The sequence below is a fragment of the Lineus longissimus genome, chromosome 9 (assembly GCF_910592395.1).
Source record: "Lineus longissimus chromosome 9, tnLinLong1.2, whole genome shotgun sequence".
NCBI classification, from domain to species: Eukaryota; Metazoa; Nemertea; class Pilidiophora; order Heteronemertea; family Lineidae; genus Lineus; species Lineus longissimus.
The window spans coordinates 18,690,452-18,712,154 of NC_088316.1; the positions used below are offsets into that span (position 1 = coordinate 18,690,452).

Genomic DNA, 21,703 nt, shown 5'->3' on the forward strand with positions numbered 1-21,703 from the left:
CACGTTTCATGGTGAATCAGGTGGGATCATTATTTTTTTACAACCATAACAACTAAAACATTACTAAAATTTATGGCATACTAGCGAAAAGAAGGAAAGCTTATTGAGATACCTTTATCACGTACAACAATATTTACAAATCTCATAATGGCGAATTCATGGAGTAATCCGATGCAGTGTGAGACTATGCGATATATGGAGGATGACACACAGTACACACTGACAACATTTTGGTAAACATGTTGGCCAACATGTTGTCCAGGTGCGATGTTATCGAAAATGTTGTCAATGTGTACAGAGCTATTGCACAGGTTCCAGAGGAAATGCCCGAATTAATGAATGTCAGTGATTGTGTCATGCGTACGAGTTCACGCAAATGTGTGTATATATAACCAGGAACGACCAGCTAGTTAACAATAATATCCACCTTAAATAAATTCGAGGCTAGGGCACAACTGGACTTGGCCCAACAGGATAGGATGTAAGATAGTCTTGACACACAACTTGTTCTCCACACGTCCTTGCCACACGTCTATCGTTTTGAACGTTAGTTGCAGATGTCGCTGGGAGGTGGTACAGCCGACTCCGCTAATGATATGCAGGACGCCGTGAAAACGCTGCGGGCGGCTTTGTTGCGAATCGATCCAAAGTATTCAGAACATCAGAATATCAGAATCTTTGGGCTGTGAACGGTGTCCGGCAGTTTTGACGTAATCTAACATAGACCTACACTTGTGAACAGAAGAAATATTCTTATCCCAACATACAACATAGGACTAAACATTCACACTGGACTACTCAAGAAAACCGATTTTTCCCATTATCTCCTTAACAGAACCATTATGATGACAGTGAAAGACTGCTTTAAGAAGAAAGAGGCGAACCTTCCCGGCGCTGAGAATGGCCACGGCGACTACAATAGTGTGCCGGCGATAACTGACATCGACATGCTGCCTCCGAAAGTCCTAGACAGCCCGACTGCATCGTCCTGTTCCTCTGGCGACATGCACCAACGGGAGACTTGGTCCCGCAAGATCGACTTCTTGTTCGCCTGCATCGGATTCAGTGTTGGTCTCGGCAATATCTGGAGGTTTCCGTATCTTTGTTACAAGAATGGCGGAGGTAAGTCCAATGCTATGTCAAAGTCGATGCCGAACTTCCCCACTTTGAAGAATTTTAAAACTCCCCCAGAAAATATTCCCTTGCTTTAAGTTAAAAATTGATGTTAAGTATATGCGTACGACTGGCCTACTTATTCTGTATTTTTTAGCCGGCTTAATGCTACTTCTGGTAACAATTTTTCTTCGATAATATATTTGGTGGCTGCATAAATTTATTTACTTTATTCCATCTAAGAGACCACATCGCGTGGAATGGATCTTTTGAAATCCAAGAAAATTTACTCATGACCTGCTCTCGCCATTATTACAATTTTCTTTTTCTTTTATACATATACCGAAAAACAAAGTATCGCGTATTTAATACCATACCGGCAGCAGACGCTGACTCGTTATTACATAATTTATAGTTTCTTACCGGATTACGTCATTCCCGAATGTCATCAACATTTTCATCATCAGTCTCACCATAATCTTCATATCATTAACACCTCAGATTCACCTACACCTTGTCTCCCGTTTGACATTTTAGATACAGACGTTTACCCATTTCACTTGGTCTAAATTTTCTTCTAATCCCAATTTTTCAAAATGTCCCCCTACCAAGAAGTCGCTCGCATTGTCTTAGTCAAATCTATTGTTTGAACTACTATTAATGAGCACTAGTAGTGGCTAGTAGGTTCTATACATTGAGTTTCAAATCATTTTGACAAGTTTTTTTCAAGATATTTTGAAAATGCGTCGTTATTCACTTTGGACTTGTTTAGCTTAGCCTTATAGTAATGCCAGGGAAATGATCGGCCGAACTCAAGGATACACGTACGGCGTTTGACACAATGCATGCACCACGCATTCAGTCAGACGAAATGAGAGGCTGGGTGCATGGTGAGTGGGCTATTTCGGTGCTCCTCGCGCGTGTCCCATTGTAGTCCTCTCAGTAGACGCTCCTTGAAGTGCTTTAGGGAAAACCCTCGGATGCACATGGCAGTGCATGTAATGGGAATTATCGGGATACTTTGCACTTTATCAAAATGTCCCGTTTATGAAATTTGCTCAGGAATGGATGACACCACAGACCTTCGTTCTCCGTCGTTGGTATGGATTATGATACTTGCCTAATGTTTCCTAAGAAGGCCTCGCACTGTCGTCTGCCGATTATGTCGCTACCCGTTTAGATTTGCTCCAAAAAGATCTTGATTATCAACGAATTTACTGATATTTTGAAGTGTTTGAAATAGAAATTCACCGCTTTGTGCTAAAGTGTCGGAAGCTATTGATATTTGGCGTGAAAATCATATTTTTACTATAGTGCGAGTTATAAATGTAGCCTATTCGATTTTTCCAGCCTCGTTGTTTAAACGTAATCCGCGTAGAATATCAAAAAGATTCGGCGAGTTGCCATGGTAACCAAAGAGCTAATTAAATTTATCAGAAATGCTAATTGATCGAATTTTCCATTGAGGTGCGATGGGTTGGTATAAGGGGTTGTCAAAGAAACCGCGTCTTGCTAAAATCCTTTGGTCAATGTATGGTAAGCCAGGTTCAAGAATATGTGATGGTGTTGACAATAGCCTTTGAGAAAATTAAAAGGATCGCTTTGTCGATATAGCTCTGCCACTTTTGCCCTCAGGCCTCAGACTGGGAATAATGAAAGAACGATTATTACTGGTCGGCGTGTACATTTATTTTTGTTTCACCATGCATGCCATTGTTTCCGAATACTTTATGGAATCTTGCACGATATTTCCTACTACACTGCCTTGGTTAGCATCAAACATATTGTTCAATGGGGATACTGGGGGATTAAGTTTTCGGGGCACCAGCACTGAACCGACTTATGAAATGTTCGGCATCATCTCGCTCGATAGTATCTAATGCTCAACCCACAGGATTTGATAAAAGAATAACAGGTTACTGTTATACTAAATAAGCAAACATGAAAATGATATGCAAGCAACGATCCGTTCGATCCTTATAGTATCACTAAAGACTTTAAGGGAACGATTCGATCATCGTCAGTTGGTATTGACGGTATTGGTATTGGAATAGACACGGAACGCGCCTTCCAGTCAATTAGGCATCAATAAGATATGCAATCATCTCAGCTCACGCTATTTGGATAACAGCGCAGACGGTACTTGTAATTACTAAAGCAAATAGGAGCCTACCATTACTAATTCAGCGTTATGAGGTTGGCAAGCTCCGAGTTGGACAGTATCAAAATATGTATCATAATGTTGAAAATGGTGCGGCGTCGGTAAAATGCAAAATATAACAAGCGATCATTGCAACAAAAACACGAAGGGTAGATAATCACTTCAACGAGAAGACTAAGGTCAACCTGACCAGATGGTCACTGCAACAGTAATACTCATACGACCAACCCGAGCCACCAATCACTGCAACAGTAACAAAAACGGTCGCCTTTTTCAATAATTTGATATGAGCAGTAGAAATCTTGCTGTATGTAGATTATAGTGCTCTGATCTGCTGTCTATAAGAAGAGAGAAAATGCACATTTAGTATATCACATATACGTGCCAGAAATGAACGTAACCATACTCCTATAGAATACGTTTCACTATTTTCATTTGTCTTGAAATCATCCCGAGGCACAAACAGCATGCCTATACCTTGTTCACATGACCAGCTCGAATACCTTAAGGGAGCATGTCACTGTAGTAGTCTTTATCGGTAATCTTGGGAAAGTATAGGCTAATAGAAATCCAATGGCAGGTTCGAAATTCTGAAAAATTTTCAAAGTCAAACATTTTTTTTTCAGAAGTTCAAAATTTTCGAAGTCCAAAAATTAACCTTAACATACATTATTCAGTCAAATGCATGTGTAAAGAAGAACCTCTGATCTCGGCCAACAAAAAATTCAGAATATCAAATCTGGATGTGTTCTGTCTGGTATTCGACACTGCTTTAAGTACTTTGATATCGTATTGAACTATATTCACTGACACTAACACAGGTACCTATAATTCTCTTCTTAAACTACATGTACATCGCTGACACAAATACAAGTACCGGTACAGGTAATGCTCTTATCGAACCATCTTTGCTGACAACGATACAAGAATGCTATTTCAACCATCTTCCCTGACACTGATACGTTATGAGTGCCAGTAGCCTTCTTCTGGGACCATCCTACAATGAACAAAGCCTGGAATAAACGAGGAGAAACGGACAAAGGAGACAGATGCCACAGCAAATTTCAAGGCTTCACCCAGTTTGAACTGGCCACACCATTTCGTCCCTCTTAGTCTTTTCATTTCATGTGATGTGTATTTATGTATTTATGGATATTCGCTCAAGATTAAGTTATGATTTTATGTTTGAATAAAACCCGACCAGAAGAACTAATCATGTGTCTCCGTTCTCGTTTCAGGAGCCTTCCTCCTCCCGTACATGATCTGCGTGGCGATAGGTGGCGTGCCGCTCTTCTTCCTCGAAGTAGCGGTGGGGCAGTTCATGTCGACTGGTGGCACCGGTGCCTGGCAGATATGTCCTCTCTTTAAGGGTAAGCACGTTTCTTATGAGTCCTCTTTAACCTATTAACCTATGACAGCATGCACTATGGGTGACATATCTTAGCGCCCTCTTCACATAACATAACCATGCTTTTCTTGGTGTTTTTCAGGCATAGGTATAGCGTGTGCAATCATCGTCTTCTTCTTGAATTGTTACTACAACGTGATCTTGTGCTGGGGTTTTTACTACCTGTTTTCCTCCTTTACGGCCGTTCTGCCATGGTCCCATTGCAATAATAGTTGGAATACGGACGCTTGTACCCTGCAACATGTCTTTAACGGAACCACAAACGATACCACCGGCTACAATAGCTCCCTGACCGTGGAGGCGAACGGCACGAGCGTGATTCCTCAGGCTGGCAACATCTCCATCTTCTCCAACTCCAGCACGAGAGGAGTCGACCCCGTAATCGAATTCTGGGAGTAAGAATCTTTCTCTGAGACGGGAAACAGCGGAAACTACGTCACTTTCTCCCAAACTACTAATTGTCCAATGAGCGACGCCGTTGCAAATTACAACATGTGACGGTGATGTTCATTAGTCCTTGGGAAAATGTGACGTAGTATCCGGCGTGTTCCACACTCTTCCCTTGTGGACATCAAGCAAGAATTAAGTGACCCGGATGTGATATTTATACTACCAAACATACTCTCTGAAACTGATAACAATCAAGTCTTTTATATTATAGATCATTGCCATCACGAGAGAAGATCAGTGTCGTCGTCAGACCACTGTATCCAGTCACCAAAATGGGGCGCAACAACCTCTGTGAGATAAGATCTGTTGTTCTAGCAACACATCAACAACAAATCGAAACCCCATCATGGAAGCCATTGCAAATCATACACCTGTCGCCCCCTATATTTAACAAATGATATCATTCCACCAAATGGCGACATTGGATGGCTATTCGACGTCCTGGCGTGCCGCTATCACCTAATGAAATTATTTTGGAAACCGTGTGATATTTCCCGGGAAAAGCCGGTCGAATTCGCACCCGGGTTCCACTGGAAAGTTTAGCGTCCATGTGGAGGATGTCATGTAGCCTACTAGTGTCGCCGCTTGATGGTCTGATAAGCTATACCCCCTTTCCCCTGACACTATTGAATACAGAAGACCTGCTATTTCTCCTTCTAGAGTCAGTTGGTCGAACTCCCACGTTGCTTACCAGACCTGTGCTGCCCCCTTTAATCATGACAAGCGCCCTTTCTCAGTACCACTGTTTTTGTTTCCAATGTGAAAAAGTAGAGTCCCTAATGGGTGCTCGCTTCTGGTATTGAGGAACCTTTGAGGGGGAGTTCACTGACTCTTGAAGAATGATAAAACCAAATTGTCATCCGTTGTAATTCATAGCTGTTTTACAGCAAAAACCTGTTTTTTAACCTGTTATTCATGTATTTAGTGTTTTGAATGTAGTGTTAGAGTGTTGCTTGTTCCCGTAATTTGGGACCGTAAAGTACGATAGCTTGAAGTAATATTTTCTCTTCTTTAAAGTTCATGTAAATTGTATAACTCTGATCGCAGTTTCATTAAGCTTTAGACTTGCGCTTTATAGGGAAACCGGAGTGTGCATCTCAATGCTGATAGGCTTTTAACCTGCCAAGTAGACTTCACCTTATCATACACTAACTTCATCAAAAACAATAGATGGCTAAGAAATAACTACCAGTAAGCAAATCAAAGCTTAGGGGTAGATTACGAAACTCGGAAAATAACCACTAAAAAGTCGCTTTAGTTCTAGAATTAGAACCCTCACGCCCCCGTAAATAACGCATGTGGATTCACGTGCAACGTTGCCTTGCTTTGCTGCTTATTTTCAGGGTTCCGATGGCTCAGTGGTGCGTGGACCCCGGTGTGCATGAGGTGAGATGGGCGGGGCCTCGGCCTAGACTCCTGTCAATAAACCTAAACAGTCTACGCATGAGATGCACCTCGAAACAAAATCCGAAACCTAACCTCAGCATATCATCATCGCTCTGAATGCTATTGTTTTCCTCCCAACATGTATTATAACAAATGGTTTCTCTCCCTTTCTCATAGGTATAAGGTACTTGCTATTTCCAATGGCATTGACGAGGTGGGGACGATCAAATGGGACCTGGCCCTCTGTCTTCTTCTCGCCTGGATCCTCGTCTACTTCTGCATATGGAAGGGGATCAAGAGCTCCGGAAAGGTACGCCATACGAAAAGCTTCATAATGATATCAGCAATTAAGGAGGTTAAGGGGCTTACTACGAGAATGGGGACGACTTGAACTGAAGATGTTGCCACAGTCATCCGACGACAGATTCGCGAAAAGTTTAGTCGTTCACGTTTTCGTAAAGTTTCTTAACCTGGTGCTTCTAAGTCTTCCAGTGTCTACCAGCAGAATGTACCCAAATCAAAACAACATTTTTGAGGCGAGCTATAGTATTTGAATCTGAGAGCGAAAATCTATTGCACGACCTTTACATTGCCTTCGAAAATGTCTCATTCGAGACATCCATGAGACAGCCAAGCTCATGACAATGTTGGCACGTTCGAGAATCCTAGGTTTCTATGGAAACCACAAGGGCAGCTGAAATGTCTATTGACGAATTAGATACACGAATTCGTTCCTTCATTGAGGTGTTGGCGGTGTAGTACAGACAGGTTTGGGTTGGTTCTGGAATAAACCGGATCGGGTAATAAGTATATAAATTATGCAAGTCAATAGGATCCTGATCATCATTTCTTTAGCCAGATTGTTTATTTCAGTGACAGTTCTACATACCCTCGTAAAATACTGAATGAACTTTCTCTCGAAGTGCCACAGCCTTTTCTGTCTGTGCATCTACCAAACAAGGCCGTTTGCAACAGATCTGCACCACGGATCCCTAGCTCAGAGAGCTCGCACGGCTTAAACTATCCGAAAAAGTAGGGCCACAATGAAACTTAATGAGTATGATACTGAAAGCAGCACTGTATCCAGTATCGTACTTGACATTTTAGGGTACGTGCTGATCAATAACCAGCCAGACGCATAACTAGCTTGCGAACTTTGGTATCTATTGGTTTCGGCGTACGTCTCTCTTACACATACTTCGGTACAAAAAGTACATGTGTTGCCTTTTGCATCGGCTACCTTTCTATTTGTGGTGGTCAGATTATCGGCCCCTGGAATACGTTACTGGTCCTCGAAACCAGCTGCACCATAACAATTTTGATAGCCCTAGTGTCTTATATTGTGTCCCGGCAAACTTTTTTAATGAGTGTAGGATACATGTATAAATGAACACTATGAAATGAAATGTAAACGAGCTAGACTAGACTGTACATTCTGTAGATATTATTGACCTGATTGTTATGTTCTAAGCGATGTTCTTGAGTCAGTTATACCTGTTGAACCCAAGCCGAAGTATCATTTGAGTTATCAAAGGGGTAAGACCGAGTTTGTTGCGGCGTTTGGTTGCTCTCCCAAGTTCGCCTCGTGCCATCCAGTACCATGCATGGCCTCCAAGTTCGCCTCGTGCCATCCAGTACCACGCATGGCCTTCATAGCCTGCATAACCAACCGAATTTTGTTCGTACACACCGTACTTTATTTCATGAGCTCGCTTGGGATATCTTTTATCATTATTGATGACCTGAACCATATCTTGACACTGACAGCAGTGAACCAGCCTACAAATATCAATAACTGATAGGCTACCTCCTACAGTCATTCTGCAGGAAGGGAGAGAGCGCGTCGCCCTACCAAAATAAGGGGAAAGAGACGGGGAGGGGGCAATCAGTCAAAGTGATTTCTCCTCGGATATCTTATCTATGAATACTGATCAGTGACTCTTTCGCTTTTTTTCATTCAGTTTACCGATGAATGACTCAACAGCAGTGCCCCATTTGATTCTTGTGCCTTGAAAGCTTCATTACTGTTTGACATGTCGTCATTTCCTTTGTCATTACAGGTGATGTACTTCACGGCACCCTCTCCCTACATCCTCATGACTGTGTTGCTGATCCGCGGGGCCTGCCTACCAGGAGCCATCGACGGCATCATCTTCTACCTCAAGCCGAACTTCTCCAAGCTTACCGATATGCAGGTGAGTACGGTCAGCCGGGGCGATGCCGGGTGGTGCGAACCCCCGGCTCACGGCGTTCAACAAAACACCGCAACTCTTGGAGGCCCAATACAATGACTGCATGAGATTGATATCGCGGACTTTTGAAAAAACATCAAAGTCATGAAACTCCATACTGATTGCAACTCTAACAGAGGTAATAATAAAGTATTGATTGCTAAAACTAGTATATATCAACACCGTTATCCTGCTACTCGGTAGTTTAGCTGGATGTTGTTGCCTCGTCAATTCGAAAAGGTCGCTTCTCTATCGAGTTGTTGTTTATCTCTCACTGCCTGTAATCAATAAATGTCTCATGCCAATCGATGTAAGCTTCTATATCCGTAAGATATCATGGGCATTTTCGTTTGCCATGATTCACAACCTTTTACCCATTATTCGTACTTTTTTTCAGGTTAATCAAACAGTGTAAACATTTTTAGGTGTGGGTAAAATTTTTATTGTTGGTTGATTATGTTCCACGAAATTACTTCTCGTATGATTCCAACAAGTCAATTGGGTTGTATTGACGCTGTCCCACTGCAATAAACCACCTTTAGTACGTGTCTAATATATACTTCGCTATGTTCTCTATCAAGTTGTTGTTTATCTCTCACTGCCTGTAATCAATAAATGTCTCATGCAAATCGATGTAAGCTTCTATATCCGTAAGATATCATGGGCATTTTCGTTTGCCATGATATGAAGACACAGTTCTCTTTTTTCGAGTGATGTTGTCATATTGTCTCCGTGTTAGCTCGTGCTGTCCCCAATCTGTGTTCCTGCTTGTCAAGCCGTGAATAGATGCTGTCCCCACCATCTGTTCCTACATTTCCAGGCGTGAGGTTGATACTGCCAACATTATGTGTCCCTACTTTTCTAGGTGTGGGTAGGTTCTGACCCACTATTCGTTATCTGCAGGTTGATGCTGCCCCTTCTAAACTACCGTATTGTCGAATAAATGATATGGTTAATGCTCAAGTATGTCCCAACTTGCCATGGTATTGGTTGATGCTGTCGCTGGGTGTTCGTCCTGTCCAAGCCAAACTACCATCGGAATCCCTCAAGCACTTTCACCGGTCCCCCCGACTAACCACGTGTCTCTACCTTTTTCAGGTGTGGGTTGATGCTGGGACTCAGATCTTCTTCTCCTACTCCATCAGTCTTGGCACACTCACAGCTCTCGGAAGTTATAACAAATTTAGTCACAACTCTTACAAGTGAGTAATATTTTAACGCAAAATACAAATGCTATGTTTCTTTTGTTGTTGTTGTTGTTGGTGTGTTTAGGTTGACGATTTTTGAGCTTCAGAAAAACCTTTCAGGTTACCTAATATTGGACTTTGTGAGAGGTTGTTGGGTCGTTTAGATACCGCACACTTATAAAAGAGGTTTATTTTTCCTTTGTTAACGAAGGAAGAGAAAACCTTTGTTGACGAAGGAAGAGAAAACCTTTGTTGACGAAGGAAGAGAAAACCTTTGTTAACGAAGGAAGAGAAAACCTTTGTTGGAGGAAGCTAAAACCTTTGTTAACGAAGGAAGAGAAAACCTTTGTTGACGGAGGAAGAGAAAACCTTTGTTGACGAAGGAAGAGAAAACCTTTGTTGACGAAGGAAGAGAAAACCTTTGTTGACGAAGGAAGAGAAAACCTTTGTTGACGAAGGAAGAGAAAACCTTTGTTAACGAAGGAAGAGAAAATCTTTGTTAACGAAGGAAGAGAAAACCTTTGTTGACGAAGGAAGAGAAAACCTTTGTTGACGAAGGAAGAGAAAACCTTTGTTGACGAAGGAAGAGAAAACCTTTGTTGACGAAGGAAGAGAAAACCTTTGTTGACGAAGGAAGAGAAAACCTTTGTTAACGAAGGAAGAGAAAACCTCGGGTGAACCCTGAACGTAGGACTTAAATGTACATGGATGCATATTTCTGATAACAGTCAAGGCTGTAGACTTGTCCCTGTGATTTAGTAATGCTATCACAATTCAGGCCCAGCTAAAAATATCACCTCTATTATCGAGCTGATCCAAATAAATCTGTCGAGCACCTAGGTCGCATGCGAAGCATGACTGTAGGAGCCATTGGCGGCATTTGCCTCGGATCAAATCCCAATCAGTATCGATCCTTTAGAAATCGAAAGAACCAATTAATCCTAGTTTCCAATAACTGCCATTTCACGAATGACATGCTAGTTTTCGTGAAATGGCATTTGGCCAGGCTGGCTTGCGATAATCACTAATGCCATGGCCAAATACGGGCCGCCAATTACTGATGAGGGGTCGCATCGATTAATCATTGAGACGGATATAAATACATTGGGAGGTTGCCGGTCTGGTGCAGGTGATGGGTAGGATTAGTTTCTCAGGGAGAATCCTGTGGAAACGAGTTTAAGAACAGCTTTTAGATCGATGTGACAGGAGGTTGGCGGAGAATAGGGTTGTTACTTATGATGCGCCATGTGGGAATTTAATTATTTGCCAAATTTATTTGAAATAATTTCATCGTTTCAAACCATACACGAACATATCACACGAACATCTGCAGAAAACCTTATTTGCATCCAATAATGAAAAAAAGCACCCGCTACAAACTTATGGTATGCTTATAATTGTCTGACCACCCACGGGCGCCATGTGGGAATTTAATCATTTGCCAACATTATATGAAATAATTGCCTTGTATACGTATGTTTGTTTTACTTCATCCATTGAAGTATATATTTTTTTAGTGACAAGTACTCACCATGTTCATGTCTTGCATCCCATGAAAGTTGCTGAAAACACCATTTTCCGCATCCCATGAAAAAGTTGCGCCCTGCTACAAACTTATCGTGTGCATATAATTTTTTAACGCAGTCACTGCACATGCGCAAGTGTCTAACATTGTCAATTCTGGTCTCTGCACAAACAATTATACGCACGAAACTATCTCGTAGCCGACAGCAAATGATTCGAACTGAACAGAATCCGTGACCCCCCCCCCAGCTGCGACCCCCGCTCGGAATTTCTACTGAAGACTACTAAATAATTCGATATGCTATTACTTAGGACCGTCTGCAGCCAGCTGCGATTTGCTTGGAATGTCACATTAAGTCCAACAACGCCCAAGACACCCTTAATATCGATCATTCTCAGTCCACATCTTCCCATTCCTCTTTGTCACAGCACTCTCCTCCTTCAGCGGAGGTATGCTGGTTTCCATGGCAACTGCTTATGCGCGACTAGCCAGATGAAATCTCGGGGAGCTAATAATTTACCATATTCATGCGACGAGAAAGCAATTGGTTTTTGCTTTGGGTCATGATTATGGATTTAAAAATAACCTTACCTGACCCCCACGGGCGATGGAATTCATTTTACTGCATGAGGTAAAAACCTCATTTCTTTGCGCTGAAAGTGGTTCCAGCAGCAAGTGGGACTGTTTATCCATAACCCCCCCCAAAAAAAAAAAAATTCTCCCTGGATCACAACTTTTCAAAGATCAGAAAAATCATGTTTTCGTCTTTTTGTTTTTCCAGGGATAGTGTACTCTTTGCAATGGTGAACAGCGGAACCAGTATATTTGGCGGATTTGTGATCTTCTCAGTTCTGGGCTATATGTCCTACCTCCACGATATACCAATTGACGAAGTAGCCGCATCAGGTGCGTTCATCAATGGACAGGTTTAGCATATCCGCTCCAGTCTCATCGAATCTCTGTACAACGATGGCCAGTTCTGGCTGTTCCTTAGATACCCCATGTGGGGCCTTAGTAGGCTCTCGTTTATAGTTTGCCTCACGATTAGAATTTGAGACACTACAGAGTTTTTCTCTATGCGCTCACTTGGTTACATTTTACGCTGGTTTTTGTTGAACGAAATATAAAGACTACAGATACCATGTAACCAATGAAGCAAACAGTTGTACAGAGGCAGCTCACAAATGAGTTCTAGCTTATTACTCCAGGCCATAGCTAACACTGTATACACTGCGGGATACAGGATAAATACCAATTACCCAAACCTTACGATATACCCTCTATTAAAGGGACGGCGAAATAGCAATAAGTGGCTGTAATGGGCTTTTCAAGTGGCCAATAACGTACCATATTCATTATTTACCTGCCCGTACCATAATGAGAAGGTTGTTGGTTGCAGACTGCTAAATGATGCAGGTCAAATAAGTTCACGTCTGGAAAACAGTTTCCCAACTTTTTTACAAGTTATATATATTTTATACTTAATGTATGTTAGACAAGTAAGTTTATATAGTAAATTGAGATGAATACAGGTACGGATTAGTCTTCTCTTATAATTTCTTGTTGTAAAAAATAGAGTTTCCCGGGAAGAAAAGGTTATATCTTCTATGCGCTATCAATGAATCCATGAGGGCATGGTCTCTACAGAACCCTATACCTTACTTCATCACCATACAATAGAGGCGACCCGGTGGACAAGTTTCAGTCCCTACCGCAAATGCACACTTAGTAGCCCTGGGTACTTAATAATCTCTCCACCTCTCCATTTCAGGTCCCGGTCTTGCTTTCATAGCCTACCCGAAAGCTGTCGCTGCGATGCCCGTCGCTCCTCTGTGGAGTGTGCTCTTCTTCATCATGATCATCTTACTTGGTCTCGACAGTCAGGTAATAAAAAAATAACAGACGATTGCTTGCGCAAAGAGGCTAGCTTATGCATCACACTCTCCGCATATCACAATTCTTCTGGAGTACCTACTGTACTTCATATGTGTGTGCTTTAGAATTAGGGACATTATCGTCACCCAATGTGATTAGTTTTTAAATATGAGTATCTTCCATCCATCTCACTTTTCAACTCTAATCCTATCACCCTGCCACTTTCTTCTTTACAGTTCGTTGGTGTCGAAGGTTTCGTCACCGCAGTGGTCGACGCATTCCCCAGGCACCTTCGTCGTGGTTACAGGCGAGAAATCTTCATCGGTTGCGTGTGCATTTTCTCATTCTTTATCGGACTCTCCATGGTCACAAACGTAAGTGAAAGATAACGCTGCAGAAGAAAGCAAGATACCACCCACTTCTGGCCTTCACCCTCGCAAAATTCTATCCCGTTTGCATTTTTGAAAAGTTCTGGAGGGATGGCAATGCTAGGTGCCTTTAGCGCATTACAAACTCCTCTCTCACCAGTGAATCTACTTCGGCCCATCTAGCTCTTCTATCAACATTTGCCTTCTTCATTTGTCTCATTTTCCTCTTTTCCTCTCCAGGGCGGAATGTACGTGTTCCAACTGTTTGACTACTACACTGGCAGTCGCATAATCCTCATCGTAGCTCTCTGTGAATGCATTGCCATCGGCTGGCTTTACGGTAAGTTAAGTAGACTGTTCAGAGTTATATTAGTCGTTTCTATGACAAGCTAGCAATAGAGCAAGCACTGGTTCTCATCACATGTGCGTCATCAGCTAGTTCTCATGTGTTTACTTGAGGACATAGAGTACCCGTTACTTCATTCCAAATGGAATTAGCATAACACCTCCATCATCGAACGAGTTTCGGTTCGCTATTTCAACTCGTCCTCAGTAACTGATCATTGCTGACATACACACGATGATACACAAAATGATTTGCATTTGGAACGAAGCGGACGAGATTGGATGATTAACCTACTCATACATGTAAGATGAGCGATGAATCACCCAAATCGGTTTTGTCGCTAGGAGATTGCTGGGGACATTGCGTTAAACCTTAGAGAAATCAACATAACACTTATTACCGGTAAGTTGATTTCTCTAAGGTCAAACGTCTGCCTAGGATGTTTCGTTGCTTTCAGAATGTCAATTGATATTCAAGCAATCTTTTTTCGACGGACATGGTGGTTCATAAAAGGTGGTAAAATGTCCTAATTGTCACATATGGCAAGCACTACCTTCAACAGCGAGAGAGTCGGTTATATAAGGTTGTTCTTGCTTGTAACTGTCCATCAATGAGAACTTTCCACCTTGTCATTATACATATGATTTTCAAGTCACAATCATTATACTCAGTCACTTTTTGTAGATGCTCAATATGTCGGCAGCAAATTGCACCAGCTCTCCACTTTGATAACAAGGCTAATCGGTATTCTGAAGTAGTCTTCGGAACCATTCCGGGATTTTTCAATTCCAGACTTGTGATTGCATGATGTCAAAAGGTTCGGCATGCGTTTCAGTTCTCTTAACGATTGCCTCTCATGTCGTTTCAGGTGCGGACCGTTTCTATGACAACATTGAGATGATGTACGGATTCCGCATCAACCCCTACATGAAGTACAGCTGGAAGTTCACTGCCCCTGCTTTCTGCTTGGTGAGTAACAACCGGTGTACATCTGTCAGTGCTTCCTCAAAATTGTTCCCATTCACGGAGAAGGCGACCTCTAACCTAACAACACTAACTATTCGAGCCCGATCTATGTAGGGGGAACACTCATACGCAGATACTCAATATTCTGAAAAGCTATAAAGTAATACGCGAAAACTTGCATTAACAAAAACCGTTCATCTTCTCTCATCAAGGTTATGTTCGTGATGAGTGCCATCAGCTATTCCGAGTTGACATATAACCGCAAATCCAGTGGCACTTACGTATATCCTAAATGGGCAGTTACCATAGGATGGATGCTGGCCTGCACTTCATTCATTGGCATCCCTTTCTACATGATTCAAGAGATCGTCCAGATCAAGCGGAAGGGAAAGGTAAGAAGACAGTTCTTTATTCTTAATCACTTCTTGCCAATATCATAAGCAATTTCGTGGTCAAGACTTCCTCAAAGTAGATTGATGCAAAAGCAGAGATGACTGTCTCGTTTTTCTTTCTCTACTCTGTTGTTTTCAGCCACTGAGGTCATGTATCAAACCCCGTGGATTCAAGGCTCATCAACTCCGACCTGAGGACTACGCTACTCAGAGAATCTCTATGACAACACCAACCGGAAACGGAATTGTTACCATCTCTGTTATAGATCCCGAGAGAATGGCCCTAAATGAGTGTAATCGCGTCACAAGCATCCCGGTGTGTAATGGTTTCACAAAAACGCAAGAAGGCAACGGTGTCTCAAAACCTGATGAGCATAATGGGGTCTCGGAAAGGAAGCAAAGTTATTGTGCGAGCAATGGCGTTGTTGTCAATGGCGCCGTTGCTGATGGCACCGCTGCTGATGGTGCCGTCGCCAATGGTGTGAGTAATGGTGTCACAACCAAAGATGATCTCGTATAGGACTTTAGATGACATAATCATAACAAATTGTTAAGTGTGAGAGAATTTGCAGTGAAGTGCAGAGGAAATGTAGCACGATTCTCGGTTAACGGCTGAAAACTGAGGTGTTAACCAGTATGCAGCTCTTGACCCTGAATCTAATTATAAAGTTTCTTACCAAAATGAATCTTCAGATGTTGCACTTCTGCAAATAGCGAACACCAAAAACACTACTAACCAGGATGATATCCTGGTATGTCACAGTATACGTGTACAGAGTTGGGTTGTGAGAGAGACTAGAGTTTGACAGGGCTGCCGACATGATCAGTTCGGGTGCACAGAAGATTGTGGAGCCCTGCCCACAACTCGAGTGCGTAGTCTTCTACATTCCCAAAAATCAAACTGACATGGAGAAGCAACCCAAATCCTGAATAGGTGCATAAAGATAACCTGAAAATATTCCTCTCTCAGGTGATTGAAAAGCAGTCAAAATGACAAACACAATAAGCAGGTCGGGAAAATGGAAAGTGGCCGCCATTAGCTATCAACATGATGGTCAAAATGGCCGCCATCCCATGTCGTAAAAACAACTAAGGACTACAGTGGAATATTAATTTCAACTGAGTTGAGTTTTAGGCGTTCGGACATTGACTGAAATGCGCATGTCCTTGTTGTGATGATAAATGGAGACTATAGACATGAGCCGAATAAAGTAAAACCACAAAATTGCCAATAGTGGTCTCTACCATTTGGCAGTACTTGTCACTGAATATTTTTATCACTAAATCAAACCAGAACCATTTGCTTCCTTCGAAATGGCGTATTTAGCACGTGACGGAGGCCACCAATTTCACACCCAGCCCCTGTCTACAGTAACCGTTTATTGGCTGGGATCAAATTTGCATTCGAGATAAATCTCCCAGAAATCATTCCATTTTTAGGAAAAGATCTTTTTGAAATGAGTATTTATGTTTGTGATTTTTATTTATTACCATCAAAAATTTTCCTAACAAATTCTCATGAATTGGTTTAATTGCAGATAGCATGATATTTTGTCTTTAATTTGTAAAATTATTTTACATATTTAGTGTGTCTGTTTTGTGCATGTAAATTAGTTATGTAATTTTGTCCTGTTGCTGACTAAAGCCGAATTCATACTCCGACTCCATACCCTTGACACCGGCGTTTTGTATTGTAATGTGGCAGTGGCGCAGAAATTAACAATACAAAACGCGGACGACGATGCCCCCGCGTCGGAGTATGACTGTGGAAGTGTATGGTTGTGATGATATACAGTATCTGTATTCAGAGTCCTCAAGTCGAGTGAGACTGCAGTATCGGATTTTTTTCTACAGAAAACACTATATTTACTTCAGTCTTAGAGCCGGTAGGATTACTTTTTGAAAGATAACAAACTCTGATCAAGAATGTTCCTCAATTTCACAACTTTCTGGTTACCAGTCTTAGAATTTAGGGCAATCAACAGAGGAGAGAATTTAAGGCAATAATCGGTGGGGTAACTTCGGGACAGTATACATTCCCAAGGTGTAAGTCGGGTTTATACTGATTGTAGTGTATGATAATACATGATCTCTTGTGACATATGACATATTGTATTTAGTCACCAAACGGTGCGCGTGTGGGCAAATGCAAGGTTTCTAATGAAATCGATTATAAAAAAAATTTGACGCTTTACAATATAACAATAGAAAGTCACGCTTGCCAGAAATTATACACACAGTTTAAATATGTTAGATCCAGATTATTCAATATAATTTTTATCCTCGGATAACTTCTGCGTCTGAGTCTTTTAGAAACATTGCATTTGCGCTAACATGCTGCAGTTGTGATTTGGGTAGTCTGCATTTTAGCCTCTCTGTTCTAGTCGAGAATTTCGTTTTAATTAATCTACCGATCTTAGATCGATGAAACCAGGATATACATGTATGTGAGGTTTACTGTTATTATTTGTAATTAACTAATCGGTACGGCAATTATCAATGCAAATGTCTCATCATACTTTTTCCTTCAGATGAGGCATCCCTTCGCCAAACAACTGTTGGAGTTGGCTAGGCCTGCCTGACACTATTTGACTGTGAATCTTGTATTGTTTTTTGTAGTTTCACCAGAGTGCATGAAGTCCGCATGAAAATTCCATATTGACGCAGCGAAAGTCTCAAGGCATCACACATCGCTTGTAACTTATCAAAAAAGTCGCAAAGACGTTAATGTGTACTTCTTGCACTCTACATTTTAGTTCTAATTATTTTAGAAAGTTGCACCGCATCCTATGCAGAAAGGAAGAGCCAGTGATTAATGAGATATACTTTAAAAAATGAGAAGATTTTATCTTGAGTATGGCCTTTTCTTACATTTGTCGCCATTTTCATCGATTTAAACACGACGGCAATTTGGGTTCCTAATGACAACCTCAAATCATTAGTATATAGGTAAGATAAAATAGCTTCGCACGATTTTTTTTCGGGAATTGTCCTATCTTGTAAAAAGGCAATATTTTTGGAATGATCTACGAGTTTGAAGATCAGGTGAGTCTAATAAACCGAATCTGATTGGCCCTTTCAGCAGGAGTGGCACTATGATTAAAAAACTTTTTGTGGGTGAATTTTAATTTTTGAAACAGCAGACGAGAAGGGATACATGTACATGTTTTCAGGTTCGCCGTATCACATTTATACAACGTAATTTTAATGCTATTCGATAGACTGAAAGGTACGGTGCGGCAGAGCAAAATATCAAAATATTACTTTTTTAGAACAATTGACATTTAGTTTTATTATTATATGAATAACCATAATCAAATATTTACTCGGTTGTGATTGCTCAATACAGGAACCACTGTTGCGGATATACTTCAATCCAAGAGTTTTTTGAATATCGAGTATTCTTCATGTAATTGACTTCTGATGAAATACACCTCAAGTTTAAGGCCTCCTATGGAGGATGACTTTGGGACTTCGTGGGTTGAGTGAATTAATGAAGAGTCTAACCTAAAATCGAAAGGAACAATCACACTATTTTTGATCTCGTATGGTTCACCTTCCAGAGTGCTATTTTCAGCCATTCCTAAGAGAACCATTTTGTAAATCTCTGCATCTAGTGATAATGTGTAATGCCAAAAGGTGGCGTTGTTGTGTTTGTTTGATGTTCATTTAATAGTCATTATTTCCCATTGTCTTAGCAGTGGACGTAATCCCTCGTGGAACCTGTACACCCATTTGGTCTCAAATACACTTCACGGGCCCATGAACGTAAGAGGTCAATAACACAAGATATCTCTCATGTTACTATATGCTCAAGAGCCTGTGCCAACGTTCTCATATAAAAGTGCCATCAAGTTTTAGATTTAAATATTTTTGGTCAGGTCCGCTTGGTGTTACGTGACTGATAGCTTGCCAACCCTTGGGTAGGTTGTCCACCATACGATTATTGTATTCTGTGTAGTTGGGAAAACCCAAGTACATTCTGCTGTAAAGGTCTTTGTTCTTTTAGACAATGAATCAATCAGAATATCACAAATAATGATCTTGAACATATGTAGAAACTTTCATTCATAGCTTGATATCAATTCATTTCATTCGTGCTTCGCCCTGTTGTACGTACGAGTAACTCGTGAATCAAAATACATCCAAATTATATACATGTAGTTCGATACATTGCATATTAAATTTGATTGAAAGACTTGCTAAAGGGCTATCTCCACTTAAGTAGGACAAGGTTAGCGATTTGACGCGCGTTTCAATTTCTGTGGTGAACTTGGAACAGATGCCGGTGGCCAGCAAAATTAGCAGCGTAAATAGCTAAATTGTTTTAGTTTTGAGGACTTTTTGGCCTCATGTGCTTTTTACGGTGCGACTAATGCTCTGTCCACAGGCACAGTACGAGCTCATACCAGATGATTTAGCCACATTTCCGACACGAAATCACGCCTTGGACGGGCCCTTTTAAGCTGGAATTCCAACATATTCGACTAACATAACAATGAACATGTAATGATGATAATGAAATAGACTGATATAGTCTGATCAAAGGTGCTACATGTACAGTCTAGTTCATATCAATATCAACACTTATTTCAAACGACGTCTCGCAAACGGCTGCACCAAATGAAATGCAGTCTAGAGTATATTGTCAGAAGTTTTGTTTTCTCATCATACATGGCAGAGAGGTGACTATAGGTTTTCGTTATGTAATAGGCCAAAAAATCCGTTACAATTCTTTTAATTCTGAACATTTTTGGAAAAAGTTTTGTTGATGAGCTAGACTGTTGAATATCTATAAAAAAACGTGTTTCCGAGTGATGTGTTCAATTTTGTGGCCAGTGAAAGGTAGTGTTTCATTATGGACGATTCCTTCTTCGACATTTTATCTAGAAAAGCTTCGTAAGTGATTATTCGTTGCGATGAAAGACTGAAGTCTGACCTATTTTAACTTACTAACTGAAGACAGGATGAGACCAATAATTAAAATTTTGTACGAATTTGTCACGATTATTGCCAGTTAATTTCTTTGTCAAGATGAATAAAGACTTAACGGTACAAGTAGTTGCGAAATAAACAAGATAATCATCAATTTCGTATCCTTTGTTGCTTTCTTTTCCCCTGCTCAACAGTTTATAGACAATATAGGCCGGTTGGTTTCCGAAAAAAAAACCCGGTGGCGACTGTGACTCGGAGCAAGCGTTCCATCGCCAGTTCCATCAGTCTATGACGCTGGTCCCCGGTGCTGTAGAAACACGCGGGCGGTCAACGAGGACGGTGATGGAGAAGATCATGTACACAAGCCCACAATTCAAAACGCGGGCTGTTGCGATAAAAGAAAATCCCCCAAAATGTTGGTATTCAGAATTGAACGAGACGGTCTGGGTCAACAGCTTGGCAAGAATCCATCCTATTAGGCGAAGCAAAACGGTAATTAATTCGCTGTTCAGAATAAAATATTCCCTTGAGAATAATTTAGTGCATTACGTCACTATTGAACGATTACAATGTATATTAATATGCTGAAATACCCATAGCATCTTTCCTCAGATTGAAAAAAATCATCAAATATCTGATGTTGTGCCGCTGTTCGGTGTTAATTGCCATCCTCACATTAGTGAATCGTGAGGGTAGATATGTATACCGAGGGAATTATGTCACATGACGTCATTGAAATGTCTGGCAACTGGTTCAGAATTTCTTACCTAGAAAGCACCACTGGTGTGGAAATTTCCTCTGAAATTCCGACAAAAGCGAGAAGATGCGGTTTCCATGGCAACGGGTAGTAAAGCGAGACTACTTTCAGTGTCGACATCTCGTGGTTGTTTACAAACCAAAATATTCTGTATTTGGCCGCACGTCGCCATGACTGGGATGGCGCCCGCTGTAACATTTTCAAAATTACTAAAAGAATATAGACTGTATTCTAGTTTCACAGACCTAAGCACGATATCGATCTCCTTATCTAAGTCAGTGAGACTAACTAAACCTTTTAGCTTCATCAGCATTCGCATTGAGTTCTCCAATGCATAACCGACACAAAATTCGGACATTAGTTCCGGCATCGGCCGCCCGCGAAACTGACTCAAAGTCCTCAAATGAGAGTAGAAAGCATGTACAGACATGTAAATCTGGAAATTGTGCAAATAGTCCGGGGATGCAATTTTTTCACATCTTGGTAATAAGAGAAACAGATATCCAGCCGACTGTTTCTGATAATATAAACTGTGAAATTGGCCAGATGCCATCCCCGTAGCTTCCCGCCAGGCGGATTTCATTCCCAAAGGCCAAGGGCGAA

General features: G+C 41.2%; 1 protein-coding gene across 1 annotated transcript; it reads left to right on the forward strand.

Annotated features, from left to right (window-relative positions):
* Positions 1-616: 616 nt before the first annotated feature.
* LOC135493305 (sodium- and chloride-dependent taurine transporter-like) lies at positions 617-20,497 on the forward strand. The gene is made up of 13 exons (XM_064780539.1): positions 617-1,122; positions 4,513-4,644; positions 4,765-5,077; positions 6,696-6,828; positions 8,579-8,713; positions 9,848-9,951; positions 12,243-12,367; positions 13,233-13,345; positions 13,573-13,710; positions 13,945-14,044; positions 14,919-15,019; positions 15,229-15,408; positions 15,548-20,497. Exons 1-13 carry the CDS (start codon positions 843-845, stop codon positions 15,926-15,928), a joined length of 2,235 nt encoding a protein of 744 aa, XP_064636609.1. The 5' UTR covers positions 617-842; the 3' UTR covers positions 15,929-20,497.
* Positions 20,498-21,703: the final 1,206 nt, after the last annotated feature.

Excerpts from the sequence above, each read along its gene's own strand:
- LOC135493305 (XM_064780539.1), top strand. The coding sequence starts at position 843 with ATGATGACAGTGAAAGACTGCTTTAAGAAGAAAGAGGCGAACCTTCCC. Across the intron at positions 4,645-4,764 it reads GATATGTCCTCTCTTTAAGG|GCATAGGTATAGCGTGTGCA; the intron begins GTAAGCACGTTT and ends GGTGTTTTTCAG. Across the intron at positions 15,020-15,228 it reads CTGCCCCTGCTTTCTGCTTG|GTTATGTTCGTGATGAGTGC; the intron begins GTGAGTAACAAC and ends TCTCTCATCAAG.